Source organism: Polypterus senegalus, chromosome 17 (assembly GCF_016835505.1).
Source record: "Polypterus senegalus isolate Bchr_013 chromosome 17, ASM1683550v1, whole genome shotgun sequence".
NCBI lineage: Eukaryota > Metazoa > Chordata > Cladistia > Polypteriformes > Polypteridae > Polypterus > Polypterus senegalus.
The window spans coordinates 901390-916960 of record NC_053170.1 but is presented as its reverse complement, the minus strand read 5'-3'; the positions used below and the strand labels follow the sequence as shown (position 1 = coordinate 916960).

General features: G+C 53.2%; 2 protein-coding genes across 4 annotated transcripts in view; one reads left to right on the top strand and one right to left on the bottom strand.

Moving 5' to 3' along the window:
• Positions 1-1687, top strand: part of map3k3 (mitogen-activated protein kinase kinase kinase 3) — a 60784-nt gene extending 59097 nt beyond the window's left edge. The window contains exon 17 of the mRNA XM_039739892.1: positions 1076-1687. Coding sequence (XP_039595826.1) covers positions 1076-1304 — 229 coding nt within the window. The 3' untranslated portion in view covers positions 1305-1687. The remainder of the gene's footprint in view (positions 1-1075) is intronic.
• A 696-nt stretch (positions 1688-2383) lies between these two features.
• Positions 2384-13390, bottom strand: limd2 (LIM domain containing 2). Of its 3 annotated transcripts, none has more exons than XM_039739903.1 (4): positions 13195-13390; positions 5354-5398; positions 4843-4982; positions 2384-4016 (listed from the first exon to the last, which is right to left on the bottom strand). In XM_039739903.1, the coding sequence occupies exons 1-4, from the start codon at positions 13207-13209 to the stop codon at positions 3857-3859; spliced, it is 360 nt and encodes a 119-aa protein (XP_039595837.1). In that variant the 5' UTR covers positions 13210-13390; the 3' UTR covers positions 2384-3856. The 3 variants fall into 3 exon arrangements, with proteins under 3 accessions (XP_039595837.1, XP_039595835.1, XP_039595836.1); XM_039739901.1 differs by lacking the exon at positions 13195-13390 and adding an exon at positions 6624-6819; XM_039739902.1 differs by lacking the exons at positions 5354-5398; positions 13195-13390 and adding an exon at positions 6624-6816.
• Between the last annotated feature and the right edge of the window lie 2181 nt (positions 13391-15571).

Below are 15571 nucleotides of genomic sequence, written 5' to 3'. Positions count from 1 at the left end.
TCACAGTCAGTAGACAAGTCTCTTTAGTGTCCTGCGTTTTTAGAACTGTCACCTTAAATGTCTACTTTCTGTAAGCGGTCTTAACGACCATTCCACAGGTGCATTGTGGTTAATTGAACATGCATGGAGAACATTGTTTAAACCCTTTACAATGAAGATCTGGAAAGTTATTTGGATTTTTAAAACATTATTGTTGAAATACACAGTCCTGAAAAAGGGACGTTTCTTTTTTTTGGCTGAGTATATATATATATATATATATATATATATATATATATATATATATATATATATATTAGTGTGTGTGTGTGTGTGTGTGTGGTGCCATAGTGAGAACGTTCTAAATGAAGCCCCCTTAGTAATGGTGGCTGGTCAGTTTCAGGCCATGTGATGGACAAGTAGCAGCCCTTTGTGTGGGCATTACAAACTGCACCACTGGCACAAGTCTTCTGAGGGCCGTGCCCAGGTGCGGGTGGGTGCCTTTTGTCAATACCTTCCCATCTTTCATTACGCCTCACGATAACTAAGCAGCGCCAGGTGCAGCACCAAGGAGTGATACTTGTGCCCGTGAATCGGGATTTAAGCTCTGGAGCTGCGATGTGACAGGGTGGTCCTCACTTCTAATTAGCTAACATCTGACTGGGCAGGCGCCAATGTTTTCAGCTCGCTGCCCATTTTTGACGATGGAATTTTCCGATTACACATGGCTGTGAATATTCCCCCACCCCGGAGGTGGCAGTGTGGTGTGGCAGGGTTGGCTTATGGTCCTGCTGAATGAAAACGCACGACGCTTTCGAGTGTCCGTATCCCCGAGCCCCCTTTTTCCGAGAGTTGAAATGCATTCCCAAAATGAACTCCCGGTAGGAAAAACTTGCCCAGGAGCATTCGGAGTGCCGATATCGAGGGGCAGGCAGTGCCACTTTTGAGCCAGCAGGGCAGTAGCAGAGCCGGTTCTTGGGGGTCTCGACGCACTCTAATGTGCAGCTTTTCTCCTCGTCCCCTCAGGACTGGAGTTTTAGGGGGTCCTCGGTGCGTGGCGGTCGTTCTAATTTGCTGTGTTGGCTTTTGCCTGCAGGAGTCTGGGCTGCACGGTGGTAGAAATGCTGACTGAGAAGCCTCCCTGGGCAGAGTTTGAAGCTATGGCCGCCATCTTCAAAATAGCCACCCAGCCAACCAATCCGGTGCTTCCTTCCTACATATCGGAACACTGCCGGGACTTCCTGAAACGCATCTTTGTGGAGGCGAAGCACAGGCCGTCGGCGGAGGAGCTGCTCAGGCACCCCTTCTTTCAGGTCTTGTACTGAGCGGAGGTTGTGGAGCAGAATGGCGGCGGGCCCGGGCCTTCCTTAATTTGACTGCGAGCAGAAGGTGGCGCTTATGTGCCCGCTCTGCTTCGAGGAGTAACGGGGGGGCCCTGGAGCCCCAGCTTGGCATTTTAGTCACCTGACACTTGGGTGTCTCAGCGAGTTTTTACCAAAGATGAATCCGATTGCCAAAAACACAAATGTGCTGGACGAGGGAGGAGGCCCTGACGCCTGACTGGCACTGGGACGACGGGCAGACTTGGAGTGCCATCGTCTGCTTGTCAACAAGGCTTTGCAGATCAGCAAGCCACTTCTAAGTGTTACTTTGTCCCCGATGCACTTTTATGAATGTCGTGTTTTGTATTTTGCTTTTGATTTTTTTTTTTTTTATCATGTTAATGTGACACTTTTTTTTTTATTTATATCCTAGAAGTTTTGATATCAACTCGATAGACTCTTTGAAATCTAAAGATGCCTTAAAACCAAACAAAAGATAAGCAGCTGGTTTTGCCAAGATTAGACGGTGGGTTTATTTTGTAGGGGGAGAGCCTGAAGAGACGCGCCACCTCGCCTCCTGCGGCCACTCTGGGGACGTTTACCACATCTGGGCTGCCACGGCACTTGAGCTTGGCACGGTGGCATTGAAAAGTCAAGCTGTGCCTGTCGTTCAGGATTGCTAAGCACTTGTGCCCAGCTACCTGCTGGCACACACCGGTCCATTCTCTTTTGCTGAAATTGCAGAACAGATTGAAATACAAGGGGGGGGGGCAGAAGGTCAGAGGTCACCAGAGCGTACCAGGACGGTCCTCTGCTCCAACAGTTTTGTAGGATGGCAGTGCTCATGGGTATGTGCCAGTCTGAATACCCTGTTTTGAGTCTCTTGTCACACTTTACTTTGGCAAGGGTACAGGACATCGGCATCCCAGCGTAGTCTTGATTGGCACGATCAGCCCCCCTGTTTCCGTTACACAGAACCACATTGGTGCGCTGGCAGCATCTGGGGCATTTGAGTGCTGCCCACACGGTGCTATCGCTGCTGCAATGAGTGCCAAATTAAGTTTTTTTTTTTTGCCCCCACCCATACTACATGTTCCTGCCCACACGTGTGGTGCCAGCTTGGGGTGAACTCTCCAGAGTTGACGGACGGAGGTGGCGTTTTCTCCCGGCCTGACGTTCCCGTTGAGCTCGGCGCTCGTTTTCTCGGTGCTCAGGCGTTGAGCCCGCTGCCATCTGCTGCTGAGAAGGTCTCTCCTCGTGCCCGGCCTTGGTCCCTTGAGCTTTGTTTCAGGCTGTGGGTGTGTCTGGAGCGTCCAGGTGGGCATGGAAGGAAAGGCCCCTTGAGCACGGAGAACACGGCGGCTGGCGCTGAACGGGAGATCCTGAAGCAGTAGTGCGTGTACAGTAGACGACGATGACGATGATATTGAAGTATCCAAATGTTTATCGACAGGCAGCTTGCAGTGCAAAGCCAGCCCAGTGTATCAGATTTATGTCAATAAAGTGATCCTATGTCTCGATGACACGCGAGTGACGCCTGCTGTGTGACAGAAAAGGGACGAGGCAGCTGACGAGTTCAAGTCCTTTATTGGTGACCTTGACACTCTGAACTTCACACCAGCTCTGTTTCTTAAAGGCATAAAAAAAGTACAAAAAAAAATGCAGTGACAATCGAAGACCACGTGATGAAGGGTCGAGTCTCGCGGGGACCGAAGTGAGGTGGGGGCTGCAAGACCAGGAGGGAGAGCTGGCAGATGTGAGGAGCCCCCCCTAAAAACCGGGCACTTGATGTAATCACAAAGCTTCCCAGCCTCACTGCTGGTCCACTTACTGCCACTGCACAGCTCTTAAGTGTGGGCACCTGGTCGGAGGGGTGGCAGTGGGGCCTATCTGCTCTCTGAGGTAGACGTCACGCAGGCCCAAGTGACCACCTGTAAGCCCCAGGGGGCCAATACAAAAGGCGTGCCATGTGTGGCAGTTGCCTGCACACGATAGTTTGGTCTCTGGCATGATGAGTGGCACTGAGGGGCCTTGTCCATTCACGGTTCTTAATGTCACAGTGTTACTAAGAAGAGATTGGGGGGCGGGGGGGTACCCTGGCAGAAGGTGAGTGAAGCAATGCCAGGCTGCAGCTGAAAAGCTAGGAAGTCAAGATAGAAAAGTGTGCAGTGCCAAACACCCCCCCCTGGTGTTGCTGTGGCACCACAACCCCCCCTCACTTGGTGCAGTAACCACACTGGCAGCACTGGGCAGTTCTAACCAACCACATGTGCCCACCAAAAAAATAAAAGAGGCCGAGTACCATTTGTGACCTGCGCACAGCTGGTGACCTGTGAAGAATTCCGGGTGCCTGTGACGTCCCCAGGAATTGTCTGTTCTGCTTGAAGGGGCTGTTTGGCTGCCAGTTTTCTGATAGGCGAGTGCGCTGAGGGCAAAGAAGTAAAAGCGGGGCGACTGGCACGGCCAAGGCCTGCAAGGACACTTGGGTAGGAAGTCCCCTTTTGCTCAGTCAGTGCAGAAATGAGAGCCGTGGCACTGGCGCCAGGACTCGGTCTTCATGCTGTCTTGGTGCCACTCTCCGTACTCTTGGCCACCCACAGCTCCTTGTGCTGCCGCCTGCCGAAGCCCTCGTCGTAGTTCCCTTTGCTCTTGAAGAGCTGCTGGAAGTGCGGCTTGCAGTAAAACTCGCCGTGGAGGGCGGCATAGCTGCCCAGGCTGAGGAGACACAAAGGAAGGTGTGAGAGGAAGACCCACGAACCCAATACCCACTCAAACCATTGGGGCTCCCACAAAGAAGAAGAGAGCCAGATGGCAGCACATCAATCATCTGATCACTTCAACATGGGCCCCCCAGCCCTGGCCTGGTCACTCGTGTGGTGCCCTCCGTGGTCTCTGGCTGTCCAGCCGATGGCAGTGAGCTGCTCCTCCAGGCCTTGACTTGGTGTGTAAGGTGCTATAAAAGTTTAAGGGGCACCCCCTGGAGCTCTTTCAGGAATGGAGAACTCGGACTTTCCATACCACAGCCCTTTGTAAGACCACTTAATCCTGGGTGGGCTCACGGGGTGCTGGGGTCCAGTCCACTTAATTGGCACATCTGAACTGCGGGAGGAAACCCACACTGGCACGGGGAGGACCTGCGACAAGACCCCTGCTCTTGGCACTGCCCCTATGCCACCCCAGTTTTACGTTTCTTATGATTACATTTAAAAAGTGCAGCCTGCTTTTGGCGCCCCCTGTGGTCACAGCTTCAAGAGGCGCCTATAAAACCGAACAAGGAGCAGTAAGGACTCCACATCTTCTAGCGCCTTCCAGGGTGGTCCAGGTGCCAACATGTGTGGTCACTGAAATGCCACACCCAGGCTGAGCCACTAGGGGGCACAATGATGGCCTCCAAGAGTCTGGACTGCCATGGCACCCTTGCTGTATTTCTACCCAAGGCGGGGGCTGGTCTCGGTGGTGGCCCTCAACTGTTTCCTTGTTCCCAGTCAGATGCGTTGCTGCCCAAGGAGGGCACTACACGATGGAGTGGCCGCCTCCTTACCTCAGCTTGGCATTGCAGTGCTTGCAGCAGAAGCAGGCCAGGTGGAAGATGTGCTTGTCGGCGACCACTCTCTCCATGGGGTAGACGGTCTTCTGGCAGGTGGCACACACCTCCCGCACTTGGGCCTTCAGGCTGAATGACTGAAACAAATGAGGAAAGGGACAAGGGTCAGGCAGAAAAGACGGGCAGGACCGCGATGGCCCCTCTCGGACTGCCCAGCTCTCTGTGCCCAGACGTGGAAGTCAACTTTGGTAGAAGATGAAGCCCACCTCTACTGCCCCCTGCAGGACAGCCACTGCTCCCAACTAGATGTCATTGTGCAGAGGTCAGTGCCCGCGTCACTAAAGTGTGCTGAAGCCATTGGGGTCGGCCTCACCGTGTGCCATGGTGGGTGGGCACTCGGCTAGGGTGCCATCCAGAGTGGGGGCATGGCTGTGTGGCTCATCTCTCTACAGGTCATTGGGCTGTGGGTGGGCAGCAGGGCCTCATGTGTGCTGAAGTGACGGATTACCTTGGAGCGCTGGACTGTTTTCTCCGGCGGAGAGGCGCTGCTGTCCTGCAGAGAGACACAGACAGAAGGTGAGTTGAACTCGAGCTGATCTTGGCACTGCCCGCTCTGTTGTGCCACAGCGCTGCGTGTTTTTCCTCTTTGCTTTTCCTCAACCTCTGGGTCTCAATCGTCACTTTTAGGTACGGCGGCCCCCCTCACTGAAAAGGCGCTACATAAGCCCCCTGCGCACACACCCCCCCCCCCCACACACACACACACCTGGTGGTGCCCTGCGAGTGCTCCCCTCCCCCCAGCACCCGTCACACACGCTTATCTGCGGGTTTCCACTTCCTGTTTGTGTGCTGATGTCACGTATGACAGGAAGGCGCTACATGAGCCGTGGGGCCACCGTTGAGTGACTCGGTGACAGCCCACCTCACCTGCCCCATGGCACGCCCTCCAGGTCTGCCTGTCCCACCTGCCATGATCTGACCCTGAGGTGGCCAGTCTGTGGCCAGCTGGCAGACCACTTTTTTTCCCTTAGGGATGTGGCCGAACTGAAGCCGAGCGCAATTGGCTGGCGCTGTCAGACTTTTACCCCCAAAAAAGGAAGCAATGCACCTCCCCGCGATGCCCGTGTACAAACTTGGTAAAAACCTCACCAGTCAGGGGGCATCCTCCCCGATACAGGAAGGGCAGAGCAGCTCAGCGTGAAGTGCTGCGCCCACATCCACTCCCCCCATATGCTCTGCCGACTGATGCCCACCATTAAAGAAAGCAGCAGTGAGCGCTCCCCAAAGGCCACCAGCTGTGCCCTGCCCAAGTGATGCTCCCAGACTGGCACACCTGGCACTCAACGTAACCTCAGCTCAGTCAGACTGGTGCTCTCCAGTCACCAGACAGGCTCAGGGTGACAGTAGTGGGATCAGAAGTGGCCTCGTTCTTAGAGCACCGAGCCGACCTCGGTCTTCAGGGGGCTCAGCGTCGCGCCAGACGGACCCCCGCCACAAAAAGCGCCACGCAGATGTGGGACTGCAGCGCCCGTCTGCCGCAGAACCGCCCGAGCTCGAGCGGGAACCTCAGACGGCATTCCCGGGGGCCGACAGCCCGGTCCAGTGGGGTCCAGTCCGCCGCCCACCCCACAGCCCTCCCACCCCGATTGCGTGTTCTTTGTATCGCTGGCCCCCTTTGTCCGCTCGGCAGCTCCGCCGGTGCGAGACCAGCCGTCAGTAGGCACCGCTGCTCCTCATCCTCCCTGCCCGTTCATTTCTCCCGCTCAGCCGCCACTCACCATCGTGCCGGCGCTCCTGTCGTCCGTCGGTCGCTCGGTGCGTCTGTCTGTCTGTCCGTCTGCCCGTCCGTCCGCGTGCGGCCCGCCGGCTCGTCGCCTTTTCCCTTCTTTCTGTCGCGGCGCTGAGAGCCGCTTTTTCATGGGCAGGATGTCGAAGCTGATTGGCTAATCGCATTCCCCCACTCCGCCCCCCTCCCGATTTGTGAACCTCCCGCAGAGCGCGCGTCTCCGTTGGAGCGCAGTCACGTGCTCGAGTAGCGCTATCTGAGCGCCGATGTCTTGTAGGAGTGGGAGTGCAAGAGAGGGGGCGCTCACGGCGGACCGCAGATTGAGAGAAGAAGGGGGGGGGGGTTCTAACACCTCTACTTCTCGTTTCTCTTCTCGCGGCTGCTTTCCGTGTCTGTGACGCGCTTCTCCTTTTTACTGCGGCTGACCGGCGGGGGGCTGTCCTCGAGCTGGAGACGCCATTCGTCCTGGGCTGTGCATCACCCAAACATTGGGCGAGTTGAACCCGAGTGCCGGGAGGTGGCGCAGCTCACTACTTGCTGGCCCACCCATTCTTTCACACTTGGCATGTCGGCTTTTGACTGGTCTGAACCCTGGCACACTTCCCCTGCCAGATAGGCCTGAGCGCGTAGGGGGCACCCCAGTAATTCATCCGGCCTCTCCCTTATAGCAGCACAAGGGTGTCCTCCGTGGGATGGCACAGTGAAGGGCAGCTGCTAGGACCCCCGCCGTGGAGACTGTCAACCCAAGGCTACTCTGTCAGCAGCCCACCTTCTCGTTGTGTCGCCATCTTGTAAGTTAGCAGGCAGAATGATGAAACCGCGAACAAAAAGGAAGGAAACAAACGAAGGCCATGCCAGTGGGCAGATGACTGGGTCAAGGCCTGCCCCTATCCTGTGCCCCCGTCCTGCCCCTCGCCTTCACGTTTCTGAGAATTAAGTGACCAACTGGTGGCCCCTGCAGAGCATCCTAAAGTCACCTGAATGGCTGCCCTGTGTGACCGATCTTGAACCCCAGTCTTCCCTGTCATGCTGTCACCATTTGCCTTGTCATGGACATCACTGTGAAAGGCGCTATATAGCACTGGATACTGTGCTCAGGTGAGTAGCAGCTACGTAAGACCCTGATAGGGTGGACCTCAGGGGTCGCATGTTCAACCCCCTAACCCTCTTTTTTCTTTAACTTCTTTAATTCAGCCGCTGTTTCGTTTTTTGATGGGGAAGCAGGGGGCCCCAGCGGCCCGCCGTCGCCGTCTGAGGACATTTATGAGGAGCAGATGTGGCGGCGGCGGCCGACAACAAAGAGGCAACCCGAGACTCTGGGAAAAATGGACGAGAGTCCCCCGAGGCGACCGCGGGCCTCCGCCGAAGGGACTCCCCGCCGCGGGGACGCGCACACCACGGCCGAATCGAAGCACACGCTGCAGTCCTCGGGCCTCCCACTAGAGGGCAGCAGAGCCGACCGTCAGAAGTCCCGAGTGAAAGCGGCGGCTGACGGAAGCGACGAACATCGAAGACGAGAAAGGAAGGAGACTCGAAAATGAGTTGTCGAAGGTGGTCCGCAGAAGGGAACACACGGGGTCTTCTTAGGACTCCACTGCATTTGCTTCGTTATGTAATGGGGGCTGCTCTTGGTGGGCTTGCGAGTTTCTGCCCTGATGAATGAAGTCGAATGAAGTCGATTCTCCCTGGAAATTAAATTTGGCTTCCTGTAGAATCCCCCCAGAAATGGCGCACCACCTTAATGCCTTTATTGCATATACCTGGCATGGCGACTTGAGTTGTTTAATGAAGTGCGCTGTTTGGCTTTATGGTGGGCAGACGTGCGCTCACATTTATGTCATCATCACGGTGACATCCAGCATCTGAGACCCCAATGGCTCGATGGCTTTTGGTTTTCCTGCTGGGGCTCAGGCAGGTGACGTGACGTCCTTGGGGTCACACAGTCCAAGGCCTTAGGCGCTGAGCCACCTGGTGCCAAGCCCATGTGCCCGTCTGAGAAGCCCACAACTGTGCGGCTTTTCAGCAACTTCAAGGCCTTTGTGGACATTCTGGCCACCTGAGGGTCTTTTCAGAAATGTTTGTTCTGATCCTCTGCCACCCTGCTTCATGCAGAGCCAGTGTGAGTCGTCAGTGCCCTCCCTTTGTTTTGTGTCACAATGAATTCAAAGGGAGGGGTCAAGTAGTTGGCAAATGTGGGCACTGCCCATTTCATTAGGCTCAAGTGGCACACAAGGCCTGCTAAGATGGCACACTTAACTGGCATATGAAGGGCTGAAGCGCACTTTGGTTGGCTGTGAGCTGGTGAGAAGGTGCCCAGGTGGACATCTTGGGCTTGTGACCAGCCTGGATGTGCTCTGTCACTGGAAGGGACCCCCAAATCCCATCGCCAGAGGTCCCCGCGGCTCACTGCACTCATCTCTTCTGTCACTTTGGGCTGAGGAGCCCATCTACAGTGGTGTGAAAAACTATTTGCCCCCTTCCTGATTTCTTATTCTTTTGCATGTTTGTCACACAAAATGTTTCTGATCATCAAACACATTTAACCATTAGTCAAATATAACACAAGTAAACACAAAATGCAGTTTTTAAATGATGGTTTTTATTATTTAGGGAGAAAAAATCCAAACCTACATGGCCCTGTGTGAAAAAGTAATTGCCCCCTGAACCTAATAACTGGTTGGGCCACCCTTGGCAGCAATAACTGCAATCAAGCGTTTGTGATAACTTGCAATGAGTCTTTACACGCTCTGGAGGAATTTTGGCCCACTCATCTTTGCAGAATTGTTGTAATTCAGCTTTATTTGAGGGTTTTCTAGCATGAAGCGCCTTTTTAAGGTCATGCATGTCATAGCATCTCAATTGGATTCAGGTCAGGACTTTGACTAGGCCACTCCAAAGTCTTCATTTTGTTTTTCTTCAGCCATTCAGAGGTGGATTTGCTGGTGTGTTTTGGGTCATTGTCCTGTTGCAGCACCCAAGATCACTTCAGCTTGAGTTGACAAACAGATGGCCGGACATTCTCCTTCAGGATTTTTGGTAGACAGTAGAATTCATGGTTCCATCTATCACAGCAAGCCTTCCAGGTCCTGAAGCAGCAAAACAACCCCAGACCATCACACTACCACCACCATATTTTACTGTTGGTATGATGTTCTTTTTCTGAAATGCTGTGTTCCTTTTACGCCAGATGTAACGGACATTTGCCTTCCAAAAGTTCAACTTTTGTCTCATCAGTCCACAAGGTATTTTCCCAAAAGTCTTGGCAATCATTGAGATGTTTCTTAGCAAAATTGAGACGAGCCCTAATGTTCTTTTGCTTAGCAGTGGTTTGCGTCTTGGAAATCTGCCATGCAGGCCGTTTTGCCCAGTCTCTTTCTTATGGTGGAGTCGTGAACACTGACCTTAATTGAGGCAAGTGAGGCCTGCAGTTCTTTAGACGTTGTCCTGGGGTCTTTTGTGACCTCTCGGATGAGTCGTCTCTGCACTCTTGGGGTCATTTTGGTCGGCCGGCCACTCCTGGGAAGGTTCACCACTGTTCCATGTTTTTGCCATTTGTGGATAATGGCTCTCACTGTGGTTCACTGGAGTCCCAAAGCTTTAGAAATGGCTTTATAACCTTTACCAGACTGATAGATCTCAATGACTTCTGTTCTCATTTGTTCCTGAATTTCTTTGGATCTTGGCATGATGTCTAGCTTTTGAGGTGCTTTTGGTCGACTTCTCTGTGTCAGGCAGCTCCTATTGAAGTGATTTCTTGATTGAAACAGGTGTGGCAGTAATCAGGAAATTGAACTCAGGTGTGATACACCACAGTGAGGTGATTTTTGAACAAGGGGGCAATTACTTTTTCACACAGGGCCATGTAGGTTTGGATTTTTTTTCTCCCTAAATAATAAAAACCATCATTTAAAAACTGCATTTTGTGTTTACTTGTGTTATATTTGACTAATGGTTAAATGTGTTTGATGATCAGAAACATTTTGTGTGACAAACATGCAAAAGAAGAAGAAATCAGGAAGGGGGCAAATAGTTTTTCACACCACTGTACTTGTTGGTGACGAGCTCTGAGATCCACTGTGCCAGGCTGCTGGAACTCCAGAGCCAAAAAATGCCAGGCAGAGGGACGCTTGACGCTAAGAAGTTATGGGGGGGCACAGCCAAGAGGCCAACGGCGAGCTGAGGAAGACAGCAGGACAGCACACCACGGGTAAAAGCCGGAGGGCACTGTGACTCAAGAAGAGCCCACCCTCCACGTGACGCGGACACAGCGCCAGACCACCAGAGAACTGACCTGTGCCAAGATTAGCAGACCACCGACTCTCGTGTTTTTCAGTCTTCTTGTATTTCGTACCTCGAGTGGGCTTCAGTTACTCTGATAGAAGACCCCCCAGGTAAGGAGAATAAAGAGGGGGTCCTTAGCAAATGACTGAATGAATCCCTGGCATCGGCGAAGGCACCACTGCTTGTTAATGAGCTGATGGGCTAACGTCTTGTTAGGCCTCAGTGGGGGTCCCTCACCGGGTGGGGTTCAGCTCCTTGTCGTTTGTCGTTGATTTCTGTTAATGTTACTTTTGTCTCTTTTGTTCTTCATGTCCTTTGCCCAAGTGGTGGGACCACCAGCCCATCACTGCCAGCTGCTCCCCACAATTCCTTGCAGTTCATCTGTTTTATGGTGCTTTGGGGATTTTTGGGATTCCGGACCCTTTTTATCCCGTTTTTAGCCCATTCTTTGCAATTGCCTGCCATTTGTGGTCTTTGGGGGGCTCCACCTTCTTCAGAGTACTTTTTGAATTATTATTTTTTTTTTTTTAAGATTCTGCGTTTGCTTGGAAATCTAGCTGGGGTTTGAGAGTAAAGAGCCCCCTAGTGGGCATTTCTGGAAGTGTAGCTGCTTGAGCTTTTTTTTTTTTTTTGGGACTCTCAATTATGAACACACACACACTCACACATTTCCTGCATTTTTTTGGGTGGGTTCAAACCAAGCCCCTCCAGTCCACATCAAAGCCATCTTGTCGGGTGTGCCCGCTGTTGGAAAGCAGAGCTAAACGCGACTCCTAAGACTGACTTTGCGTGTTTCATTTTAGGGGGTGGCTCTGAACTGGGGGGCTCAGTGCTCACGTGGGGTCCAAGTGTCTGAAACAGCAGGTAGGTCCCGATGAGCTCATTAATATTCATGACGGGGAGAGCTGAATTTGGGCCGAGATCAAATCCTGGGGTGTATGCAAAACAGACTTGGAGAGGAATTCTGGGAAAATCAGAAGAAACCCGTCAGAGGGAGTCTCTGGTGTTTAGCCTTCGATGTGCCAGCCTGCCAGCCTGCCAGCGTGTATGTGAAGTGGAGGCTCGGGTCTTCATGGACACGGGGGGCTGTCTGTCCCAATTACCTCTTTGGCTTTCTGTGGTGTGCGATGGGGGTGCTGCACTCCACGGGGTCACATAAGGAGGGCCGGCATGAGGGGAGGGGGCAGAAAACAAAAGGAGACCCGAGAGAGAGAGAGACCGGCGGATGGCACTGGAGCCCCCAGGGCTGGAGGGTGGCACCTGCTGAGTGACTGGGTGACCGCGTGGAGCCATCGGGACGCCGTCAGGCTGCAGGTTTTTATTCGATTATCTCCCTGATTGATTGATTTTTAACCCGACCCAGCACTGCGTGTTTTTTCTTTATTGGATTATTTATTTCTTGAACGCTTTTGAGACCCCGCACTTTGGACTCTTTAGGATTTGTTTGTCACTTGGAGCTGCCGCATTGTCTGCTGTGTCATCCTCCGCAGGCCACGTTACCAGCAGTGGGGGGTTCAAGAGGCTCCCGGAGGGCCGGTGGTGTGGAGCCGAGCCGCGCCGTTACAGGGAGGGCAGGAGTGAGCAGCAAACTGAAGCTCACAATAAAAAATAACAAATAAAACACTTCGTAAAATAAGAAAAACAAAAGACTTGATCTAAACGTAATAAAAAGTGGAAAGAAATATCAGCTGGAAGCGGAGCTCCTCTTTGAGCCGGCGGGTTATTAATGCGATGATTATGATGATTGGTGCTCTCATACTCGGGTCTTTGAGTGGTGAGAAAAGCGCCATATAAATGTAAAGAATTATTACGACGACGATGAGGATGATGATGATGATGTCGTTATCGAGTTCCGTGTATTGTTAACAGGGCGCTGCACGCGCGTCAGGCCGCCTGAAGATAAAACTGAGCGCTTCCTCCGACGTGACGTTTTCCGAGTCGTCTTTACCGCAGCGTCCTGCCCGCCCCGCTTTCAAAGAGAAAGTAATCTGTTCGAAGAAAAATCAGACGAAACACACCGGCGAGCGCCGAATTAAAAAAAAAATATATATATATATATATATATATATAAAGCCACGCAGGCGGCCGCGCACGCGCGCGCACAAGTCGGCGGGCACGACAGCGTTCAGCACTGAGCATGCGCCAAATCAGGAGGCGGTCAGAAACCATCAGGCGTTCGTGCGCCTGCGCCAAATTAACCTCGCGACACCCCCAACCTAAAGCGGGCGACCCCAAAGAAACGAAAGGAAGAAGCTCGCAAAGCGCAGTCGGGAGGCGCTCACCGCTCGGCCGGTCATCTGCCAGGGGAGGCGGCCAATGTGGGAGGCCTCGCGTCATCAGGCAGGCCAGGGCCGCGACATCCAAGGCGTCCGATGGTTTTCACCTGCAGAGAAATTCAATAAAAATCTGAACGGAAGGCTTCCCTCATTGAAGTAGAAAAGTGACAATAAATGCAGTTTAACAAGTTACACACCTGGTGGTTGGTCCTCATCACGCCCCCCACAGTCCAAAGACATGCAGATGAGGTGGATTGGTGACACTAAGCTGGCCCGAGTGTGTGTGTGTTTGTGTAGACGCCCTCTGCGATGGACCCCCGTCTTCAACAGGGTTTGTCCTGCCCTCGGCCAGCTGCCCCCTCGTGACCCTGGTCTGGTGGGCTGCTGATTTACCAAGACCCCCAGCGTGCAGCTGAATCGGCTCCAGTAATCCGTCTTCAAGGACATCGAGGAGTCGCCCTTCCAGCTGAGCCAACGGCTTCGAGGGCTTCCTAATGGCGGGAGGCTTGGACTTTGTGCCTTTTGGGTCACCCAGCGCTTCTTTCAAATGGAAGTGGATGAGGGGTGACATTCCACACAAAAGGTGAGCGATGGCTTCTGATTCTAAGAAGGTGACTTTTGACAGATTTGGGGACACTCAACTCAAAGCAAGCTGTCAGAACGTCTTGAATACGTGACGCCCACCTGGCTGACCACCACTCAACCATCTTGTTTGGAAAAGCCCCCAAGTGAAGGTGTGGGGTTTGCTAATTGGCTTCAGAGGACCTCTGCTGGTGACGCCACCAACTCTTCAGGGGCTGCTGCAGTTCCGAGTTTTCAAGGACGTGTGGATGTGTTGCTGGGGTCCATCTTGTGTTTCACTAAAAAGGTGAAGGCAGCCCCCTTCAGCCACACAAAGGTGGCCCGCCAAGCGTAAAAATCTGAACTGGACAGCCACTTGGCTTGTGTGTCATGTTTCAGATGTCACCTTTGGATGGCCTGTGTGACGGGCCCAGCCGACGTCCACCTGCTGGCACCACAGCATGTCAACTGGGTGGTCTTGAGAGAACAGTTCCTTTACTTCTGTAGCTTCATTTACATAACATTTAAATATTTAAAAGCACTCCCATCAGCACACAGGTACAGGTGACGTTCCCGTGATGAAGTCCTAAATCAGTTGCAGAGTTGAAGGGAGGCCCCCAATCCCCCCGACCCGCTTTGGCATGTGACCACGACATTGTCACCAAGCCTCGCAGCTTCCAGTTCCGCTTTCTCCTTCCACACTCACATTTTGTGATTATGAATTTATTGTAAGGTGACACAGACGATGACGACGACACACTCGTGCAGGGTCTTCTTATGCTCTACGGTGACAAATGTATTTCTTTTATAAAATGCCAAAGGCCCAAGCATTGAACACTTCAGAACGGAGATAGGACCGGCCGGTCACTAGGGGGCTCTTTGCACGGCCGCCTCTCGCGGTGTAATTCGAGTTTCGTGTTCTCATATTTGAGAAGTCCTGGTGGAGCAGCAGTTAGCGCCGCCGACGCTGGGGTCAAATCCCAGGCTGCTCACTTTTCTAAGGAGGACCCCTTGCTATTTTAATTATTATTATTGTAGCTATTCAGTCCGACGCGTCTCAGATTTGCGCAGGCGCAGATTTTATCTCCCCACAGGGGGCGCTGTCTCAAGTCCTGGAAGGCGTACACGACTGAGGCGCGGGCCCCGACGGTTCAACTTCAATTTCAATCGCGGTTTAGAGTAAATGTTAATGTAAAGAATTTAAAAGTAAAAAAAGAAACGAAAACAAGCAGCGCCGTGCATGAAAACACGGGCCGGGAACGCAAAGGCGGGAGGCGGCGAGTAGGCGGCTTTCGGCCGTTGTGCTCCGCTGTGACAGGCGCTGTGGTGGACACTGAAGGGGCGACCCTGCCTGTCAATAGCAGAGAGGCCATCAACGGAGCCCCGTGGACTCAGCAAAGCCAGCAGGGCGAGCGGCAAGTCCGGGAGGTGACCGCGGAGGTCCAATAATAATCATAATAAATAATAATAAACAATGCTGCACGAGGTTCAAATACGCGCGACCACCCGCCCTGACGCCACGCTGATGTCGTGTCCTAACGTGACATTTTGTGACTTGTCATTTCAAATTCATTTACCTCTAAAAAGGTGGTTCCCTGTTGGAGGGGGATTGGGGGTGGCTCAGGTGGGCTGGGCGCGGCGGACACTTCGAGCTCGCACGCTGCTGCAGATGCGCTGCGCCGGCCGCCGAAGGGTTAAATGCGTCTTGGCTGGGGGGCGTTGTAATGGGCGCGGACACCCGGTGTCCGCCGGCCAGTAGGCTGCACATCAGCGTGCGCGTGAAGGCGCCGAGATGGCCGAGGGCTGACCACCGCCGGGCTCA